This window comes from Oncorhynchus nerka, linkage group LG15 (genome assembly GCF_034236695.1).
Source record: "Oncorhynchus nerka isolate Pitt River linkage group LG15, Oner_Uvic_2.0, whole genome shotgun sequence".
Lineage (NCBI taxonomy): Eukaryota > Metazoa > Chordata > Actinopteri > Salmoniformes > Salmonidae > Oncorhynchus > Oncorhynchus nerka.
This window is the reverse complement of record NC_088410.1, coordinates 32455664-32476283: the sequence shown is the minus strand read 5'-3', so window position 1 is coordinate 32476283 and position 20620 is coordinate 32455664. Positions and strand designations below refer to the sequence as shown.

At 39.9% G+C, this 20620-nt stretch overlaps 1 protein-coding gene across 1 annotated transcript; it reads left to right on the top strand.

Moving 5' to 3' along the window:
* Window positions 1–1379: 1379 nt before the first annotated feature.
* Window positions 1380–20208, top strand: LOC115142610 (uncharacterized). The gene is made up of 4 exons (XM_065001504.1): window positions 1380–2006; window positions 2750–2943; window positions 3259–3427; window positions 17553–20208. The coding sequence occupies exons 1-4, from the start codon at window positions 1622–1624 to the stop codon at window positions 17693–17695; spliced, it is 891 nt and encodes a 296-aa protein (XP_064857576.1). The 5' UTR covers window positions 1380–1621; the 3' UTR covers window positions 17696–20208.
* The last annotated feature ends 412 nt before the right edge of the window (window positions 20209–20620 follow it).

Sequence of the window (20620 nt, the reverse complement as noted above, 5' to 3'; positions counted from 1 at the left end):
AGGATGGTTGGACCAAGATGCACCGTGTGTTAGGTCAATCATTGTTATTTATGATAACCGGCACAAAACAAGAAAGAGTAACAAACCGAAACGTTCAGCTTTGTAGGGCGAAAAAGCAGCAATACAAAATCAAGATCCCACAAACAACAGGTGGGAAAAGGCTGCCTAAATAGGATCCCCAATCAGAGACAACAATAGACAGCTGCCTCTGATTGGGAACCATACCAGGCCAACATAGGAAATAAAAAAAACTAGACTACCCACCCTAGTCACACCCTGACCTAACCAAAATAGAGAAATAAAAGGTTCTCTAAGGTCAGGGCGTGACAGCTGAATACAACAGGTGTAGACTTTACAGTGAAACTCTTACTGACAAGCAGTTAACCAACAATGCTGAGGTTAAAAAAATAACACACATATTTGCTAAATAAAAATAAAATAGTAACCCAATAGAAACAATAATAAGGCTATATACAAGGAGCACCATTACCTAGTCTATTTTTATTTATTTTATTTATTTAACCTTTATTTAACTGGGCAAGTCAGTTAAGAACAAATTCTTATTTACGATGGCGTACCAAAAGGCTTCAACTGTATATATATAAAAGGCCTCGGGGACAGGGCCCCCGTCCCCGAGGCCTTTTATATGTATACAGTTGAAGTCGGAAGTTTACATACACCTTAGCTTGTGGAAGGCTACCCAAAACCCTTGACCCAAGTTAAACAATTTAAAGGCAATGCTACCAAATCCTAATTGAGTGTATGTAAAATTCTGACCCACTGGGGATGCGATGAAAGAAATAAAAGCTGAAGTAAATAATTCTCTCTCCTATTATTCTGACATTTCACATTCTTAAAATAAAGTGGTGATCCTAACTGACTGAAGACAGGGAATTTTTACAATATTTAAATGTCAGGAATTGTGAAATACGGAGGTTAAATGTATTTGGCTAAGGTGTATGTAAACTTCCTACTTCAACTGTAGATGGTGCAGAGTGAAAAGCCAGCAGGAGGTCGTGCGACAAAGACCCCCTCCAAAACGAACCATTTGGAGTCCCTACTGAGTATTTCCCACCCCACTTTAGCTGAGACAGGTAGAAAAATTCTCTCTACAGCTGAATATTCTCAACATACCAGTGTCAACATTGTATTTAAAAAAACAAACATTTTAATTAGTGTTATTAAAAAAAGGTTTTTAAAACCATGTTTTTTATTTGTTTTCATGAACGACTCATTGCACTTCAAATATCAGTGAATGAGCTATCCACATTGCAATGTTTTGAAATGCGCGGTTCTATTTAGAAGATTTCCTCATTACCATACAAACAGGACGTCATCGTTTGTGCTGCTGATAGAATACAAGTAGAAGAAGACGCTTCTTCAACAACAACACGGCTACTGATTCAGCCATCTCTGTACCGGTAGCTTGTTAGCCAACATTAAACCGACCCATTGCATCACTTTAGACCATTTATTTGTATAGCTACATGCATAGTAGTGTTTTAAACCCAATTCGGATAACGTATGTACTAGTTGATTTAAACGGAATTTGCAATTTAAGATTGATACTGAGTCTAGCACCAGGGCAGTCGCTCATGCTAGCTAGCTAACATCCCCGACAATGAGCTCACAAAGCTTCTCCCCCGCTGCTGAAAAAGAGGTCTGCTGGACAGAGAAAGAACCTCTGGGGCTGAACATTGTCGTAAAAGAAGAAGACGGGGATACAGTAAAAGGAGAGGAAGAAGCTTTCAGAACGACGAAGGAGAAAGAGGAGGCTATCACATTGAAAGAAGAAGAGGGGGCTGTTATGGTGAACGAAGAGAAAGGACCTGTTGTAGTGAAAGAGGAAGTAGACGAATTCAGAATGAAAGAGGAGACTATCACATTGAAAGAAGAAGAAGAAGAATATTGTATAATGAAAGAGGAAGAGATAGCTATCTCAATAAAGGAGGAGGAAGACGTTTTGGAACTGAAAGAGGAGGCAGGAGGGGAGACTGAAGACACCAGTGAGTTTTGTCACATATAGAACAAGGTTTTGTCTAGAAGGGATTTTACAGATTTTTCGTAGCAGGTTTAGGAGAACTTATGCAGCAGGTTAAGGTTAGCTAAAATGCCCCCCCCCATTGACTATAGAACAACGAGCCATATGTTTTACGGGATGTATAAATCTGAAGCATCCAGTTGGAATTTCCATTCCCTATTCCCCATCAAATATGTTGAGGAGAGGAAGGAAGCCCAGTGTCCAGCAGTGGGAGAGTATGGAGTGAGATGGAACTGGGACGACATTCAGCTAATTTTCTAAATCTACGGAACCTTTAATCACAAAACAAGGAATATGTTATGAACAGAGTGGTACGTTTTGTAGACTTTAACCTTTGCTAAAGTAAAAAAAATGCTGGTGTTTAGAAGAGATTTGAGTTATTGTACACACACACTTCACAAAGTAGGGGTGCCATAATGGCAAAATGTATGTTTGTTCTGCCCAGTATGCTTAATTTGATCCCTTTGGAAACAACAGACTGTGGTGTATCTTGGGTTAGTTATACAAATCTTTGGTATTGTCTTAAAAACAGTTGTGGAGGCATTCTACTGACCTCCGTTTTTTTCCTTTTCATTTTAGTTTAGTTTGTATTCAGCGTTCGCTCTCCGACTGAAGGTCTTAGGATTTAGAGAGTGATATGCCTGGAATCAGGTAGAAAGCCAGCTACACCCTTTGTTTTAACCAATAGTTGAACTCTTCCCTTTACAGAACCAAGGCAAAATGCTGTTTTCTGGCCCTCCCAGGGCTGTATAGTGAAAGAGGACATCGGAAAGGTACAGGAAGAATATAGTGTGGCTCCCATGAGTCCCAGCCAGACTGTTGATGATGATGGCAATGTTATTCACTGCAATAAAGAATGGGACATGGAGGACAAGGATTGGTTTCCTAGCAACCGGCTGGAGGTAAGTATTTCCCAGTCATTGAGTGTTTTGGTTCTCAACAGTCCTTCCTTGATTCTTCAACCTCCTTCTTTGAATACATTAGAGGAGAATATTTGAGGTTCCTCCAAATGTCCTATATATGTAAATGTACTTGGCAAATAAAGGTGATTCTGATTGGACTTTCTCTTCCAATACAATTTGGAAAGGAGGTCCAGAGAATGAGAGGAGTCAAAGAAAGACTGCTGAGACTTTTGAGAATTCAAATTTCTTTGACATATAGGAGAGTGTCCCACCCTAAATTGATTCTGTCATTATTTACACATATGTGTTTTCCAGGACACGTCTTTCCCACCCCCCTCCCCTCTCCCGGAGTCCCCAGGTCGTGCCTCACTGTGGGGTCTGAAGAGGGTGTCTGTGTGGCTAGTCGATTGCAGGAAAACACCAGGGCTGAGTGGAACTGCGAGAGAAGGAGATGAAAAGGGAGATTCAGATTCAATGTCATCAGGTAAGAATAATGGTGTGTGTGGATTAGACTCCAGTCTTCTTCTGTAACAGTTCACTAATTGATCAATATTTATTTATTGACCCATATTTGCAAAACATAGCTATTTAGTGTTGATTAGCAGCTCATCTGTCAGGGCTATACAGTGCAACCGTTTTGGTCTCGTGTAGGGCTGTGATGGTCTCGAAATTTAGTCAGCCGGTGATTGTCAAGCAAATAACTGTCGGTCTCACAGTTATTGACCGTTAATTAATCTTAAACACGTTTAGCATCGTCTGGCTTCCACACACAGTCTACAAGCCACTGATGCAGAACTTTGGAACATCTACATTTTAAAAAGTCGAATAAATCCATGTAATATAGCCTACACCATCACAATAAATCCATGTAATATAGCCTACAACTTCACAATAAATCCATGTAATATAGCCTACACCATCACAATAAATCCATGTAATATAGCCTACACCTTCACAATAAATCCATGTAATATAGCCTACACCTTCACAATAAATCCATTATTTTATTTTAGACTGGTCTAAAGAAACATGATATGAAGAAAATGTATTCTACTTCAGAAGAACAGAATAGCATACTCTGAGTTGTCCTTATGGCATAGCCAGATCAGGACCTAACATATGGTTGTGGGCTACACTAGTTCATTTAGCAGATAAGATTTGCTTAGAATTCCATGGCATTATTTTATAGTGTGAAGAATACAATTGAACAAAGCTGAATAATATAGAAGGGATATTTTCTCCAAACAATTTGAGGGAGTGTACACATGCGGCTATTCTATGTTGAGCAGTTAACAAATAAATAGGTACTCTTATATGCTTAATTTAGTGTTATTAATGTAACTTTAGTTCTACAAACATTGGGCTATATGTTTAGATGTTTAATACATTGTCAGGCTGCATGATGTGACTCTAATGATGATTTGAAAAAAGTTGCCTGAAAGGCATGGGCTCTGCTTTGTTTCTACACACTTCATCAGTCCCTCATTCACAATTTGACAAGCACTTGATAATGCCTTGAATTTCCAGGCGGCATCCCCTTTGTGTGGCCATAATACACCCTAAAAAAATCCCATTTACAGCCCTTTCCCTGAGTGCTGCCTGCTCCGAAGCATCTATCATCTCACTCAAATGGCTCTCCATCACGTGATCGGGTCTTTCTCACAGGCTACAAGTGAAGACACTTGTAATAGGATAAGAACACGTGCATAGGATAAGGACACTTGCAGTTGCGTCCCCAATGTGTCTATCAGGGACGCAACTGCACGCGTCCTTATCCTATTCCGAGGTGCATATTGAAGATATTGGAAGAACTGTCCACATTTACTTTTTGTCAGCCAACAAGATGAGTAGGCCTAACGAACAGCAACAGCACTAACCTATGTCAATCTACTGTCCCCCATAGTACAAAAGTTGACCTATTCTGTGCAATAAATAAATATTCCAAACATAGTCTGGGACAGTTGTGGGATGTGATAGATCTCAAATTAATACAACCATTAGCTTTTAAAAAAACTACGTAATGAGGCTGACGCAACAGATCAGAACGTTTGGCTTAATTTTTTATTTTATTTTAAGAACTACCCAGAGTATGACATCTTGTAACTGTACAACAAACATAGTGATCCTAAACGTTGACACTGTACACTGAGTGTACAAAACATTAGGTACACCTTCCTAATATTGAGTTACACTCCGTTTTGCCCTCAGAACAGCGTCAATTTGTTGGGGCATGTACTCTACAAGGTTTTGAAAGTGTTCCACAGGGATGCTGGCCTATGTTGACTCCAATGCTTCCCACAGTTGTGTCAAGTTGGCTGGATGTCCTTTGGGTGGTGGACCATTTCTTGATTCTGTACTGTTCTGGACATATTATGGACTTGGTCTTTTACCAAATAGGGCTATATTCTGTATATACTACCCCTACCTTGTCACAATACAACTGATTGGCTCAAACACATTAAGAAGGAAAGAAATTCCACAAATTAACTTTTTGCATCAGTTACTTGATGTAGATAGAGCCATGACTACATGGAATTCTATGTAGTACTGTGTGCCTACCATAGTCTGTTCTGGACTTGGGGACTGTGAAGAGACTAGAGGTCGACCGATTATGATTTTTCAACGCCGATACCGATTAATGGAGGGCCGAAATCGATTCATCGGCCGATTTAAAAAAAAAAAAAAAAAAAAAAAAAAAACATTTATTTGTAATAATGACAATTATTGACAACATAATAATGTTAATAATGAAATAATGACAACAATACTGAACGAACACTTATTTTAACTTAATATAATAGATCACTAAACATTTTAGCCTCAAATAAATAATGAAACATGTTCAATTTGGTTTAAATAATGCAAAAACAAAGTGTTGGAGAAGAAAGTAAAAGTGCAATATGTGCCATGTAAAAAAGCTAATGTTTAAGTTCCTTGCTCAGAACATGAGAACGCTGGTGGTTCCTTTTAACATGAGACTTCAATATTCCAAGGTAAGAGGTTTTAGGTTGTTGTTAATATTGTATTTATAGGACTATTTCTCTCTATACCATTTGTATTCAATATACCTTTGATTATTGGATGTTCTTATAGGCACTTTAGTATTGCCAGTGTAACAGTATAGCTTCCGTCCCTCTCCTCGCTCCTAGTGTCGTCGAGAATCGTCTCAGAAATATAACACTCTTACAAGAACTTGTGAATTCAATATACACTTTAATACAAAGTAGCAAAACTGAGCCCTTCCATGGAAGGACCCTATCACAAACATAACCGGGCCGAGCCCCTCCATGGAAAGAGACCAAATTCTCATATTACAGAGTCCTGCCTTTATAGGATTCTGTCTTTGCATAACGTATAGAGTCCCCTCCCTCTATATGAAAATAGCTTCCCTTGACCTGTCCATTATTTTCTTCACATCTCAGAGGTAGTTCACGCCCACTAACGCTCATATCTGCTTTCGGTTAGGTTATAACGATGGTAGAACCCTTTTCACGTCCTAAAAATAATGTATCCATTGCATGCTTATGTTTCACGTTTTTAGTCCTCAGTTATCTTGCTTCCATATTTCTTCCTGTATCCTGCTGACCATAGTACATCCAGCTGTCATAAATGTACGTATGGTCTTGGTTAATGTACTCTTTCAAAAATAGAGTATAGTCTGGGTGTCATTTGGCCTGGGTGTCATCTTCTCTTAATGTGCATGTCCTTGCTACTTCAGCCTGGCAACTAGACCTATTTATATTTAATGCTTTTGCTCTCCTTAATGGTTCTCTCCTACACTACCTGGGCTCGAACGAGGAACACATCGACAACAGCCACCCTCGAAGCAGCGTTACCCATGCAGAGCAAGGGGAACAACTACTCCAAGTCTCAGAGCGAGTGACGTTTGAAACGCTATTAGCGCGCACCCCGCTAACTATCTTGCCATTTCACACAGCCTAATCTCGGGAGTTGATAGGCTTGAAGTCATATACAGCGCAATGCTTGAAGCACAGTGAAGAGCTGCTGGCAAAATGCACGAAAGTAATATGGTCGAATCTGGAAACTATCTTTTAGAAAACAAAACTTTTATTATTATCGCATATACCCTGACTCTGCGTGCAATGAACGCAAGAGAAGTGACACAATTTCACCTGGTTAATACTGCCTGCTAACCTGGATTTATTTGAGCTAAATATGCAGGTTTAAAAATATATACTTCTGTGTATTGATTTTAAGAAAGGCATTGATGTTTATGGTTAGGTACACATTGGAGCAACGACAGTTCTTTTTCCGTGAATGCGCACCACATCGATTATATGCAACGCAGGACACGCTAGATAAACTAGTAATATCATCAACCATGTGTAGTTAACTAGTGAATATGATTGCTAGTTTAATGCTAGCTTGCAACTTACCCTGGCTTCTTACTGCATTTGCGTAACAGGTAGGCTCCTCAGGGAGTGCAATGAGAGGTAGGTGGTTAGAGCGTTGGACTAGTTAACTAAGGTTGCAAGATTGAATCCCCGAGCTGACAAGGTAAAAATCTGTCATTCTGCCCCTGAACAAGGCAGTTAACCCACCGTTCCTAGGCCGGCATTGAAAATAAAAATGTGTTCTTAATTGACTTGCCTAGTTAAATAGAGGTGTACATTTTTTATTTATTTTAAATCGGCCAAATTGGTGTCCAAAAATACCGATTTCCGATTGTTATGAAAACTTGAAATCGGCCCTATTTAATCGGCCATTCTGATTAATCGGTCGACCTCTAGAAGAGACCTCTTGAGGCATGTCTTGTGGGGTATGTATGTGTGTCCAACCTGTGTGCCAGTAGTTTAGACAGACAGCTCGGTGCATTCAACATGTCAATACCTCTCATAAATAAAAGTAGTGATGAAGACAATCTCTACTCCACTTTCAGCCATGAGAGATTGACATGCATATTATTAATGTTAGCTCTCTGTGTACATCCAAGGGCCAGCCGTGATGCCCTGTTCTGGGCCAATTGCAATTTTCCTAAGTCCTATTTTGTGGCACCTGACCACACGGCTGAACAGTAGTCAAGGTGCGACAAATCTAGGGCCTGTAGGACCTGCCTTGTTGATAGTGTTGTCAAGAAGGCAGAGCATCACTTTATTATAGACAGACTTCTCCTCATCTTAGCTACTACTGCATCAATATGTTTTGACCATGATAGTTTACAATCTAATGTTACTTCAAGCAGTTTAGTCATATCAACTTGCTCAATTTCCACATTATTTATTACAATATTTAGTTGAGGTTTAGGGTTTATTTCCAAATACAATACTTTAGTTTTGGAAATATTTAGGGCTAACTTATTCCTTGCCACCCACTCTGAAACTAACTGCAGCTCTTTGTTGAGTGTTGCAGTCATTTAAGTTGCTGTAGTAGCTGATGTGTATAGTGTTGAGTCATCCGCATACATAGACACTATGGCTTTACTCAAAGTCAGTGGCATGTCGTTAGCAAAAATTGAAAAGAGCAAGGGGCCTAAGCAGCTACCCGTGGTAATTCTAACTGGATTATATTTGAGAGGCTTCCATTAAAGAACACCCTCTGTGTTCTGTTAGACAAGTAACTCTTTATCCACAATATAGCAGGGGGTGTAAAGCCATAACGCATATGTTTTTCCAGCAGCAGACTATGATTGATAATGACAAAAGCTGCACTGAAGTCTGACAAGACACCCGCCACAATAATTTTATCGTCAATTTCTCTCAGCCAGTCATCATTTGTGTAAGTGCCGTGCTTGTCGAGTGTCCTTCCCTATAAACATGCTGAAATTCTGTTGTCAATTTGTTTACTGTGGAATAGCATTGTATCTGGTCAAACACTAGCTTACTAGGGGTTGGTAACAGGCTGATTGGTCGGGTGTTTGAGCCAGTAAAGGGGGCTTTACTATTCTTGGGTAGCGGAACGACTTTAGCTTCCCCCCCAGGCCTGAGGGCACACAGTCTCAAGTAGGCTTAAATTGAAGATGTGGAAAATGAGAGTGGCAATATCATCTGCTATTATCCTCAATAATTTTCCATCCAGAATATCAGACCCCGGTGGCTTGTCATTGTTGATAGACAACAATCATTTTTTCCACCTCTTCCACACTGACTTTATGGAATTCAGAAGTACAATTCTTGTCTTTCATTATTTGGTCCGATATACTTAGATGTGTAGTGTCAGCGTTTGTTGCTGGCATGTCATCCCTACTTTTGCTTATCTTGCCAATGAAAACGGCATTAAAGTAGTTTGCAATATCAGTGGGCTTTGTGACGAATGAGCCATCTGATTCAATGAATGAAGGAGCCGAGTTGGCTTTTTTCCCCAAAGTTTAATTTAAGGTGCCCCAAAGCTTTTTTCTATCATTCTTTATATAATTTATCTTTGTTTCATAGTGTAGTTTCTTTTTATTTAGTTTAGTCACATGATTTCTTAATTTGCAGTACATTTGCCAATCAGTTTGGCTGCCAGACTTAATTGCCATACCTTTTGCCTCATCCCTTTCAACCATACAATTTTTAAATTCCTTATCAATCCAAGGGGATTAAACCGTTTTTACAGTCATTTTCTTAACGGGTACGTGCTTATTAGTAACTGGAATAAGTAGTTTCATAAATGCGTCAAGTGCAGCGTCTGGTTGCTCCTCATTACACACCACAGACCAGCACATATTCTTTACATCATCAACATATGAATCACTACAAAACTTATTGTATGACCTCTTATACACTATATTAGGCCCAGCCGTTGGAACTTTGATTTTCCTAGATATGGTTATTATATTGTGGTCACTACATCCTATGGATTTGGATACTGCTTTAAAGCAAAAATCTGCAGTATTAGGAAAGATGTGATCAATACATGTCGATCATTTAATTCCTGTGCTGTTTGTAACTACCCTGGTAGGTTGACTGACAACCTGATCCAGGTTGCAGGCATTGGTTACAGTTTGACGTTTTTTCTTGAGTGTTCAGCTTGATGATAGCCAGTCAATATTTAAATCACCCAGAAAATATACTTCTCAGTTGATATCACATACATTATCAAGCATTTGACACATATTATACAGATACTGACTGTTAGCACTTGGTGGTCTATAGCAGCTTCCCACCAGAATGGGCTTTAGGTGAGGCAGATGAACCTGTAGCCATATTACTTCAACAGTATTTAACATTAGATTGTCTCTAAGCTTTACAGGAATGTGGTTCTGAACATAGACAGCAACACCGCCTCCATTGGCATTTCTGTATTTTCGGTAGATGTTATAACCATGTATTGCTACCACTGTCTCATCAAAGGTATTATCTAAGTGAGTTTCAGAGATAGTCAGAATATGAATATCATCTGTTATACAAACAAGTTATTGTCTTCATGGATCTTGTTTCTTAGGCTACATATGTTAATATGGGCTATTTTTAGCACTTTTCTGGGTTGCTTGATTGTTTTTAATGCTTTTACTGGGAAGCTTATCAGAGGGAGACTTACTCATGTTATTTACATTGGAGCTGATAGTGCAGGGTGAGCTGCATAAAGGGGTCTTCCTACTATTGCACACCGCCTCTGTGCTAATAGTGTAACTCGGGTTTATAGGGTCATGATTACTTCATACAATAGCTGTAGGATAAACAGATGTATTTGGTGCAATTAGGGGTACATAAATTAAATTACTTACATTGTGTTTGCCAATGCCCCTAAGATCATGTACATTTGATGCAGCATTATGACGACTCATTGTCACAATGGTAGAGATTAACTTAACTGGTTTTGGTTAATTTACCAGTCATTGTTTCAACGCAGCCTTGAAATACGTGGACAGAGTCCAGGAGCCAAGAGGAGAGAGTATCCTGTAGAGTATCTTCTGTTTCCAGAAGGTGTCAAAGTTATCAATAACAGTGACTCTAGCAGAGCTACGACAGTCTTTTAGCCAGATGTGTAATGCCAACAGTCTGCTGAATCTTTCACATCTGCGGCCCAACGATGGTACTGGACCTGAAATTATTGGCCATTTTTTTGTCTTTTAATGCTAAAATCAGTTCTTTAAAATCCATTTTCAAATGTTCCGAGCTAGCCCTCCTGATGGCGTTTGACCCCCACATGGACTACGACAGTGTCAGCTCCCGGCATCTGTGGTAGAACAGTCGGAAGCAGCCTTGTTATGTCCTGTACTCGTGCTCCTGGGTAGCACAGAGTTTTTGCCTTGGGGACCGAGATGTTTCTCACCATAGAGCTGCCTATGATGACAGCTGGTGATGTTGAATGGGCCGGTCTCTCAGGCAGCCTCATGTTCTGTTGAGGCTGGGAGCTCCGAGGATGTGAACCCGAGGTAGAAGAATACCAAGAGTGTGCAAAGCTGTCATCAAGGCAAAGGGTGGCTACTTTGAAGAATCTCAAATATAAAATGTATTTTGATTTGTTTAACACTTTGTTTGGTTACTACTTGATTCCGTATGTGTTATTTCATAGTTTTGATGTCTTCGCTATTATTCTAAAATGTAGAAAATAGTACAAATAATGAATAAACCTTGAATGATTAGGTGTGTCCAAACCTTTGACTGGTACTGTACATATAACCTCAATTAGCTCGACTAACCTGTAGCCCGCACATTGACTCGGTACCGGTACCCCCTGTATATAGGGAAAGGGGGATACCTAGTCAGTTGTATAACTGAATGCCTTCAACTGATATGTTTCTTCCACATTTAACCCAAGCCCTCTGAATTAGTTTCGTTATTATCTTATTGTTACTTTAGAATTTTTTTGATTTAGTTTATTTAGTAAATATTTTCTTAACTTATTTTTCATAACTGCATTGTTGTTTAACTGCTTGTAAGTAAGCGTTTCATGGTAAGGTCTGCAGCCGGTTGTATTCGGCGCGTGTGACAAATAAAATTTGATTTGAAGGCTTAAAAATCTCCTCAGCCTACATCTATACTGATTGAAGTGGATTTAACCAGTGACATCAATAAGGATCATGGCTTTCATCTGGATTCAGCTGGTCAGTCTTTGTCACGGAAACAACTTAACCTTAATGTTTTGTACACTCAGTGTTTATGACATGAGTTGTATGATATGGAAGTGTGAAGTGCATATTTAGACTCACGGGTGTTTGGTTTGCTTGTATGACGTCAAAGCAATATTTATTATAATCCTCAAAGTCTCATCTTTCAAAATACATACTCCTCTTAATTTACAGTAATTCCCTCACTTAAGCAACAAAAAATTTATAAAAGCTGCCAAATTAGTAGGAGGGATGGGGGCAACTTCTTGTCGTGCGAGGGTCTCAAGTTCAGAACGGCTGTCAGTCAAAACCCATACAGCGCTGAGAAGTGCAGAGTCAGCTCTGACGTCATGTATAGCATGTTACTGTACAGCCACTGCATGCCAATTTAGGCATTTATCAGTGCCCAAATCTCTCATTTTTACCCGTATGCAAGTACCCGTTGTCAAGTTTTTCGGGGCAGGCTAACTCTACTGTAACCTGAATTTTGAAATTGAAAGTGTTTGAGGTGTGAGTTGAGGAACAATCAAATCAGATTCCCTCCCTGTAGCACAGAAGGCGTTAAAGGACAATTCTACCACTTTTCAACTTCATTCATTATATACAGCACCAAACCAGTTTCTACATATGCGATCTTTGGTTAAAAAGATAAGAAGAAAGGTCCTAAAAAATGCTTCTCTGTGACATCACAGGGTAGGATTAAAATAGGGATTAGCACGGTTGTCCGAATATTTGAATATCTGAAGGAATGTTAGTATTATTTACTTGCAAATATTTTTTGATAATAAAAATATATATTTTAATAAATACTTTGTTTTTATAAAATTGTCTGTGACTTTGCTACATACAACGATTGACCATGTCATTAGACATTTTTAATAAAACAACAGTTATATTACAGTTTTTACGAGTGTGCCAGTGGAGGCTGGTGACTTCAAAAATTGAGGAGGATGGGAGACCCATGGTATAGGCACAGAATGCACAGAGACCACAAAGTGTGTTTCAAAAATCATCAAAGACAAATAATTTTTAATCTAAAGCATTTAATAAAGACATTTATAGTACAATATTTTGGGGAAGGGGAATGAGAGGGCTACTTACAGTGTTGGAAAAGGATCACAGCGGTGATTGAATGAGGGTATGTGGCATGAGTTGAGGTGTTCAGAGGCTTGACCAGTGTAGGATAGGATTTTACTGGGAAGACAAAAACAATAACACAACACACTACACAGTTAGACAAAAGAGCTAAGAATGAGTTAGTCTAAGCAAGGAGTAAAATCTTTGATCTGTAATAATGTGATTTGTGTATGTGATTGACTCTACATACAGCAATGAGAGAAAATTGATAGGGGTACTCGCAGTGCTTGGAAGGAAAACATTCAATGTGCCAGTGGATGAACAGGTACATGAGACGTTGTGGCTTCAGTTCATGTCAGGAGAAAGTTGACAATAGTAGTGGAGCGGAGTAGTCATCACCTGTTAATCAGGGAACAGGAGGGGACTTAGCTGTAAATACAAATAGCAGATACATTATATTACAGCTGCGCCATCGTAGGTTTGGACGGGTTTCTCTTTGAAGTTAAACTCCGACATCTCAAAATTCATGTAGTCAAATACAGACTGCGCATCTCACCCACTTGACACATCAAAGTAGCCCAAGAAATGCTTCTGAATAAAGCCCTGATCATCCACATACCTGACGATAACTGACAACTGCAAGCAGACTGGTGGCACCATAGGTCCCAGAGCGGTGGGGTTTTCCTGATAGGTTAACCTAACTATGAAAACTCTGGACCTAATAAGGCATGACAGTGATTAATCAGTTGTAAAAATGTTTTATATGGGCTATGATGGGACCATTTTTTTCCTAATCAAGTCACATTGTTTTAAAAAACTCCTGGCCCTGGGGGTTGAAAACCCTGTCAAACTGCAGCTTCCTTATATTTGTTCATATAAATTATATTTAGACTAGATTAGGAGGGGGATTTCCTCTACTCAGACACATAGATAACAACTGATAGACAATGGAATTCACAGGGCTGAGCTGGCTTTATGCATGTTTGCATCATGCAGGCCTATGCAACTGTAGGCCTTGTAAATAAAATGACACATCTGCCATCACTATTATGTTGATCGATTCATTCCTGGTAATAATTTTGGATGAAAAATGTATAGACAGCCTAGCCAGCCCAATTTGGAATATAATAGAAATGTGATCAAATTCACATTTTCTCCTGACACACAAATGGACTATAAATACATAACGTTACCAAATAGTTTACCCTGACCAGATGGACAGGGAGCATAGGCTGCATGCAGCCGCTCTTATTAGTAGCCTGCAGTTGATCAGACGGAAAAATCATCTCGTTTTCATCCCATAAAGCATGTCAGATTTCTAATGTTTAGGTGTAGCCTAGGCTGCGGCAACATTTATGTCATGAGTTTTTGCTTGTGCCTGTCCGGAGTGATTGTGTTATTTGTCTTTGCTCAATAAATACCGGAGGAAAGTGCAAAGCCTACTTGAGTGCATGCGGGAAAAAAATGTGCTGCGTCAAACTCTCTTTAATCTAACGTTTAATGGATGATGCGATGGAAGCTATCAAATCATTCGGAATTGTTTTTGACATCCCAGAAAAGATGTTCAGCTTGTAAAGAATCGTAACATGCAATTACAGGTGGCTTGATGATAGGCTCCCTGTTAACCAGCTATACATTTGATACCAGTTGATATTGAACGCTCTGACCTTTTCATCCTTCTTCATGAAACTGATCTCAGGCAGAGGACGACCCTCACTTTTAATTCACACCTTTTCCGTGTACCCCAGAGAATGAAAGGGGTTCTTCAACAAAAAGTCTGCACACTCGCGCTGGTAGTTAGCTACTGAAGTTTAGCAAGGCAACTTTAAATACAGTTGAAGTCGGAAGTTTACGTACACCTTAGCCAAATACATTTAAACTCAGTTTTTCACAATTCCTGACATTTAATCCTAGTAAAAATTCCCTGTCTTAGGTCAGTTAAGATCACCACTTTATTTTAAGAATGTGATATGTCAGAATAATATTAGAGAGAATGATTTATTTCAGCTTTTATTTTTGGGGTGAATTTTGACCCATCCCTCCTGACAGAGCTGGTGTAACTGAGCCAGGTTTTGCAGGCCTCCTTGCTCGCTGTGCCTTTAAACTTCCAAAGTTGTGGCAAAATGGCTTAAGGAGTGGCATCACAAAGCCCTGACCTCAATCCCAAGCTTTTTCAGTTCTGCCCACACATTTTCTATGGGATTGAGGTCAGGGCTTTGTGATGCCACTCCTTAAGCCATTTTGCCACAACTTTGGAAGTATGCTTGGGGTCATTGTCCATTTGGAAGACCCATTTGCGACCAAGCTTTAACTTCCTGACTGATGTCTTGAGATGTTGCTTCAATATATCCACGTAATTTCCCTACCTCATTATGCCATCTTTTTTGTGAAGTGCACCAGTCGCTCCTGCAGCAAAGCACTCCCACCCCGTGCTTTATGGTTGGGATGGTGTTCTTCGGCTTGCAAGCATCCCCCTTTTTTCTTCAAACATAACAATGGTCATTATGGCCAAACAGTTGTATTTTTGTTTCATCAGACCAGAGGACATTTCTCCAAAAGGTACGATCTTTGTCCCCCATATGCAGTTGCAAACCGTAATCTGTCTTTTTTTATGGCAGTTTTGGAGCAGTGGCTTCTTCCTTGCTGAACGGCCTTTCAGGTTATGTCGATATAGGACTCGTTTTACTGTGGATATAGATACCTTTGTACCCGTTTCCTCCAGCATCTTCACAAGGTCGTTTGCTGTTGTTCTGGGATTGATTTGCACTTTTTGCACCAAAGTACATTCATCTCTTGGAGACAGAACGCGTCTCCTTCCTGTGTGGTATGACGGCTGCGTGGTCCCATGGTGTTTATACTTGCGTACTATTGTTTCTACAGATGAATGTGGTACCTTCAGGCGTTTGGAAATTGCTCCCAAGGATGAACCAGACTTGTGGAGGTCTACAATTTTTTTTCTGAGGTCTTGGCTATTTTCTTTTGATTTTCCCATGATGTCAAGCAAAGAGGCACTGAGTTTGAAGGTAGGCCTTGAAATACATACACAGGTACACCTCCAATTGCCTCAAATTTTGTCAAGTAGCCTATCAGAAGCTTCTAAAGCCATGACATTTTCTGGAATTTTCCAAGCTGTTTATTAAAGGCACAGTCAACTTAGTGTATGTAAACTTCTGACCCACTGGAATTGTGATACAGTGAATTATAAGTGAAATAATCTGTCTGTAAACAATTGTTGGAAAAACCACTGGTGTCATGCACAAAGTAGATGTCCTAACCGACTTGGCAAAACTATAGTTTGTTAACAAGACATTTCTGGAGTGGCTGAAAAACGAGTTTTAATGTTTTCAACCTAAGTGTACAGTCGTGGCCAAAAGTTTTGAGAATGACACAAATATTAATTTTCACAAAGTTTGCTGCTTCAGTGTCTTTAGATATTTTTGTCAGATGTTACTATGGAATACTTAAGTATAATTACAAGCATTTCATAAGTGTCAAAGGCTTTTATTGACAATTACATGAAGTTGGCGCAAAGAGTCAATTTGCAGTGTTGACCCTTCTTTTTCAAGACCTCTGCAATCCGCCCTGGCATTCTGTCAATTAACTTCTGGGCCACATCCTGACTGATGGCAGCCCATTCTTGCATAATCAATGCTGGGAGTTTGTCAGAATTTGTTGGGTTTTGTTTGTCCACCCGCCTCTTGAGGATTGACCACAAGTTCTCAATGGGATTAAGGTCTGGGGAGTTTCCTGGCCATGGACCCAAAATATCAATGTTTTGTTCCCTGAGCCACATAGTTATCACTTTTGCCTTATGGCAAGGTGCTCCAGCATGCTGGAAAAGGCATTGTTCGTCACCAAACTGTACCTGGATGGTTGGGAGAAGTTGCTCTTGGAGGATGTGTTGGTACCATTCTTTATTCATGGCTGTGTTCTTAGGCAAAATTGTGAGTGAGCCCACTCCCTTGGCTGAGAAGCAACCCCACACATGAATGGTTTCAGGATGCTTTACTGTTGGCATGACACAGGACTGATGGTAGCGCTCACCTTGTCTTCTCCGGGCAAGCTTTTTTCTGGATGCCCCAAACAATCGAAAGGGGATTCATCCGAGAAAATGACTTTACCCCAGTCCTCAGCAGTCCAATCCCTGTACCTTTTGCAGAATATCAGTATGTCCCTGATGTTTTTCCTGGAGAGAAGTGGCTTCTTTACTGCCCTTCTTGACACCAGGCCATCCTCCAAAAGACATCGCCTCACTGTGCGTGCAGATGCACTCACACCTTTCTGCTGCCATTTCTGAGCAAGCGCTGTACTGGTGGTGCCTCGATCGCGCAGCTGAATCAACTTTAGGAGACGGTCCTGGCGCTTGCTGGACTTTCTTGGGTGCCCTGAAGCCTTCTTCACAATAATTGAACCGCTCTCCTTGAAGTTCTTGATGATCTGATAAATGGTTGATTTAGGTGCAATCTTACTGGCAGCAATATCCTTGCCTGTGAATCCCTTTTTGTGCAAAGCAATGATGACGGCACGTGTTTCCTTGCAGGTAACCATGGTTGGCAGAGGAAGGACAATGATTCCAAGCACCACCCTCCTTTTGAAGCTTCCAGTCTGTTATTCGAACTCAATCAGCATGACAGAGTAATCTCCAGCCTTGTCCTCATTAACACTCACACCTGTGTTAATTAGAGAATCACTGACATGATGTCAGCTGATCCTTTTGTGGCAGGGCTGAAATGCAGTGGAAATGTTTTTTGGGGATTCAGTTCATTTGCATGGCAAAGAGGGACTTTGCAATTAATTGCAATTCATCTGATCACTCTTCATAACATTCTGGAGTATATGCAAATTGCCATCATACAAACTGAGGCAGCAGACTTTGGGAAAATTAATATTTGTGTAATTCTCAAAACTTTTGGCCTCGACTGTGTGTAAACTTCTGACTTCAACTGTAAATTGCACTAACTGGACAAGAAATGTAGGTCTTAACCCAAGAAAACCATTTATAATATACCCCCTCCATATCGTGTAATTTGAAAAAACTAATTTGAATTGAAAGTCAACTATCACTCTATACCTCTTGGTGTTAGGGGGCAGTATTTTCATTTTTGAAAGAAAAAAAACGTTCCCGTTTTAAACAGGATATTTTGTCAGGAAAATATGCTAGAATGTGCATATAATTGACAGCTTTGGATAGAAAACACTCTAACGTTTCCAAAACTGTAAAGATATTGTCTGTGAGTATAACAGAACTGATGTTGCAGGCGAAAGCCTGAGAAAAATCCAATCCGGATTGGCTGTGAATGTACCATCAACGAGTTTACGCTTTCTACGTATTCCCCAAGGTGTCTACAGCATTGTGACGTAGTTTTACACATTTCTGTTGAAGAATAGCCGTATGGGGGCACATTGCGTAAGTGGTCACATGGTGGCTCTGAGAGAGATGCGCGTAAAGTGCAGAGGTAGCCATTACTCCAATCGGTCCTTGAGAAAAAGGAATTGTCCCGACGGATATATTATCGAATAGATATTAGAAAAACACCTTGAGGATGGATTCTAAACAACGTTTGCCATGTTTCTGTCGATATTATGGAGCTAATTTGGAATATTTCCGGGCGATATCTCAGCCAAACGTGAAGAACAAAACAGAGCTATTTTGCCTACAAAAATAATCTTTTGGGAAAAAATGAACTTTGGCTGTCTACCTGGGAGTCTCGTGAGTGAAAACATCTGAAGTTCATCAAAGGTAAACGATTACATTTTTCATTGCTTTTCTGGTTTCCGTGACAAGTTTGCCTGCTGCTAGCAAGGCATAATGCTATGCTAGGCTATGATAAACTTACACAAATGCTTGTCTAGCGTTGGCTGTAAAGCATATTTTGATAATCTGAGATGACAGGGTGATTAACAAAAGGCTAAGCTGTGTTCCAATATATTTCACTTGTGATTTTCATGAATAGGAATATTTTCTAGGAAGATTTATGTCTGTTGCGTTATGCTAATTAGTGTCAGATGATGATAACGGTTCCATTCACGGGCTGGGCGTCACTACAGGTTAATCTCTATCCAACAATGTCACCAAGCTTCTCAACACACAGAACACCTAAAATGCTCTGTGGCACAATCCCAATACAACACACTAGGTTCGTTCTCTGATCCTACATCTATGATTGGATGGACAACATGTCAGTTCATACTGCAAAATCTTCGATTGGTTGGAGGACGTCCTCTGGAAGTGGTCATAATTACCATATATGTCTACGGAAGGGGGTGAGGCCTACCAACCTCCTAGGTTTTGTATTGAAGTCAATGTAGCCAAAGGGGGACGGAAGCTAGCTGTCCTCCGGCTACGCTATGGTGCTAGCCCAGACAGTGCTGTTGAAGTTACTGTAGACCTTCATTGCAAAACAGTGTATTTTAACCAATTTATTTGTTGACAAATTAATATATTTAGGATAGTTTTATCTAAAAAGGATAACTTTTTTAATGTTTCACTATTTTTATTTTTATGAAATTTCACTGAGGAGGATGGCCCCCCCCTTCCTCCCATGAGGAGCATCCACTGAAGTGCGCATCATAAAAATGACTGGTAGTCTACACACTTTGTTATTATCGGTCAGTCAAAGCAGCACTACTGTCAGAAGCTCCATGTGTACCAAGCCATGTGGAAGATTTGTAATCAATGCAACATTTAATTACAATTATGGAATAAAGTTGTCTAAATGAGAAGCAGTAGGCTCCAATGATCAACCAACAGGTAGGCTGTTGTTTAATATGAATAGAGTTGTTGTAGACCAGGACGCGGGGAGCGCTTCTAAATAGCCTCAATTAGCCTTGCTAACTAACTTAGCTGGAGAGTGTAGCTATCTGGCTTCTTGATGCAGTCAAGACAGACACTACCAGATGAGATGATAGACAACATAACACAGCGACATATTTGTGTAACTTGCGAGAGTCAGTTTGGCTATTTTCTCTCTCTCCCTCTGTGTCAGACACAACCGGCCCCTGCTCACTCACACCCCCTCCCCCATATGTCTGTGCTGAAACTACTAGAGTGCACCGCCTCTCCTGAGTTGCACGAGCATCGTCCAATTGAAGTGTTGTCTTTAAAACACATGTACACTGAACAAACATGTCATCACAATATGTAAAGTGTTAGTCCCATGTTTCATGAGCTGAAATAAAAGATCCCAGAAATGTTCCATACGCTGTCGTGGCATTTTTCTGCTTTACCAAATGAGGAGAGTTACAAACTACACACCAGTCAGAGTTATACTTAAATTACATCTTTAATAATAACAAGAGCATTGCAATAGTCTTTTTTGACTTTCAATGATGCGCTATCTCTAATGAACCATTGAAAAGTGACTACAGAAAATTACAAAATATATTTTATAGCCAAGATACACCCCTCTCAACTTATATGATGAATCACAGATCTTAGGAACAGTTCACAAAGGTTAAGATTTGTATGAAAGATATCTATAAAACATAGCAGACAGTTACTGCTGTGTCAACAGTTCTCATTGTAAAGAACAGTGTCTGGCCCCCTTACTCCAAAAGGGAACCCTCTCTCCCTAATACGGCATAGAACAGAACCATTAGCTCATGTTA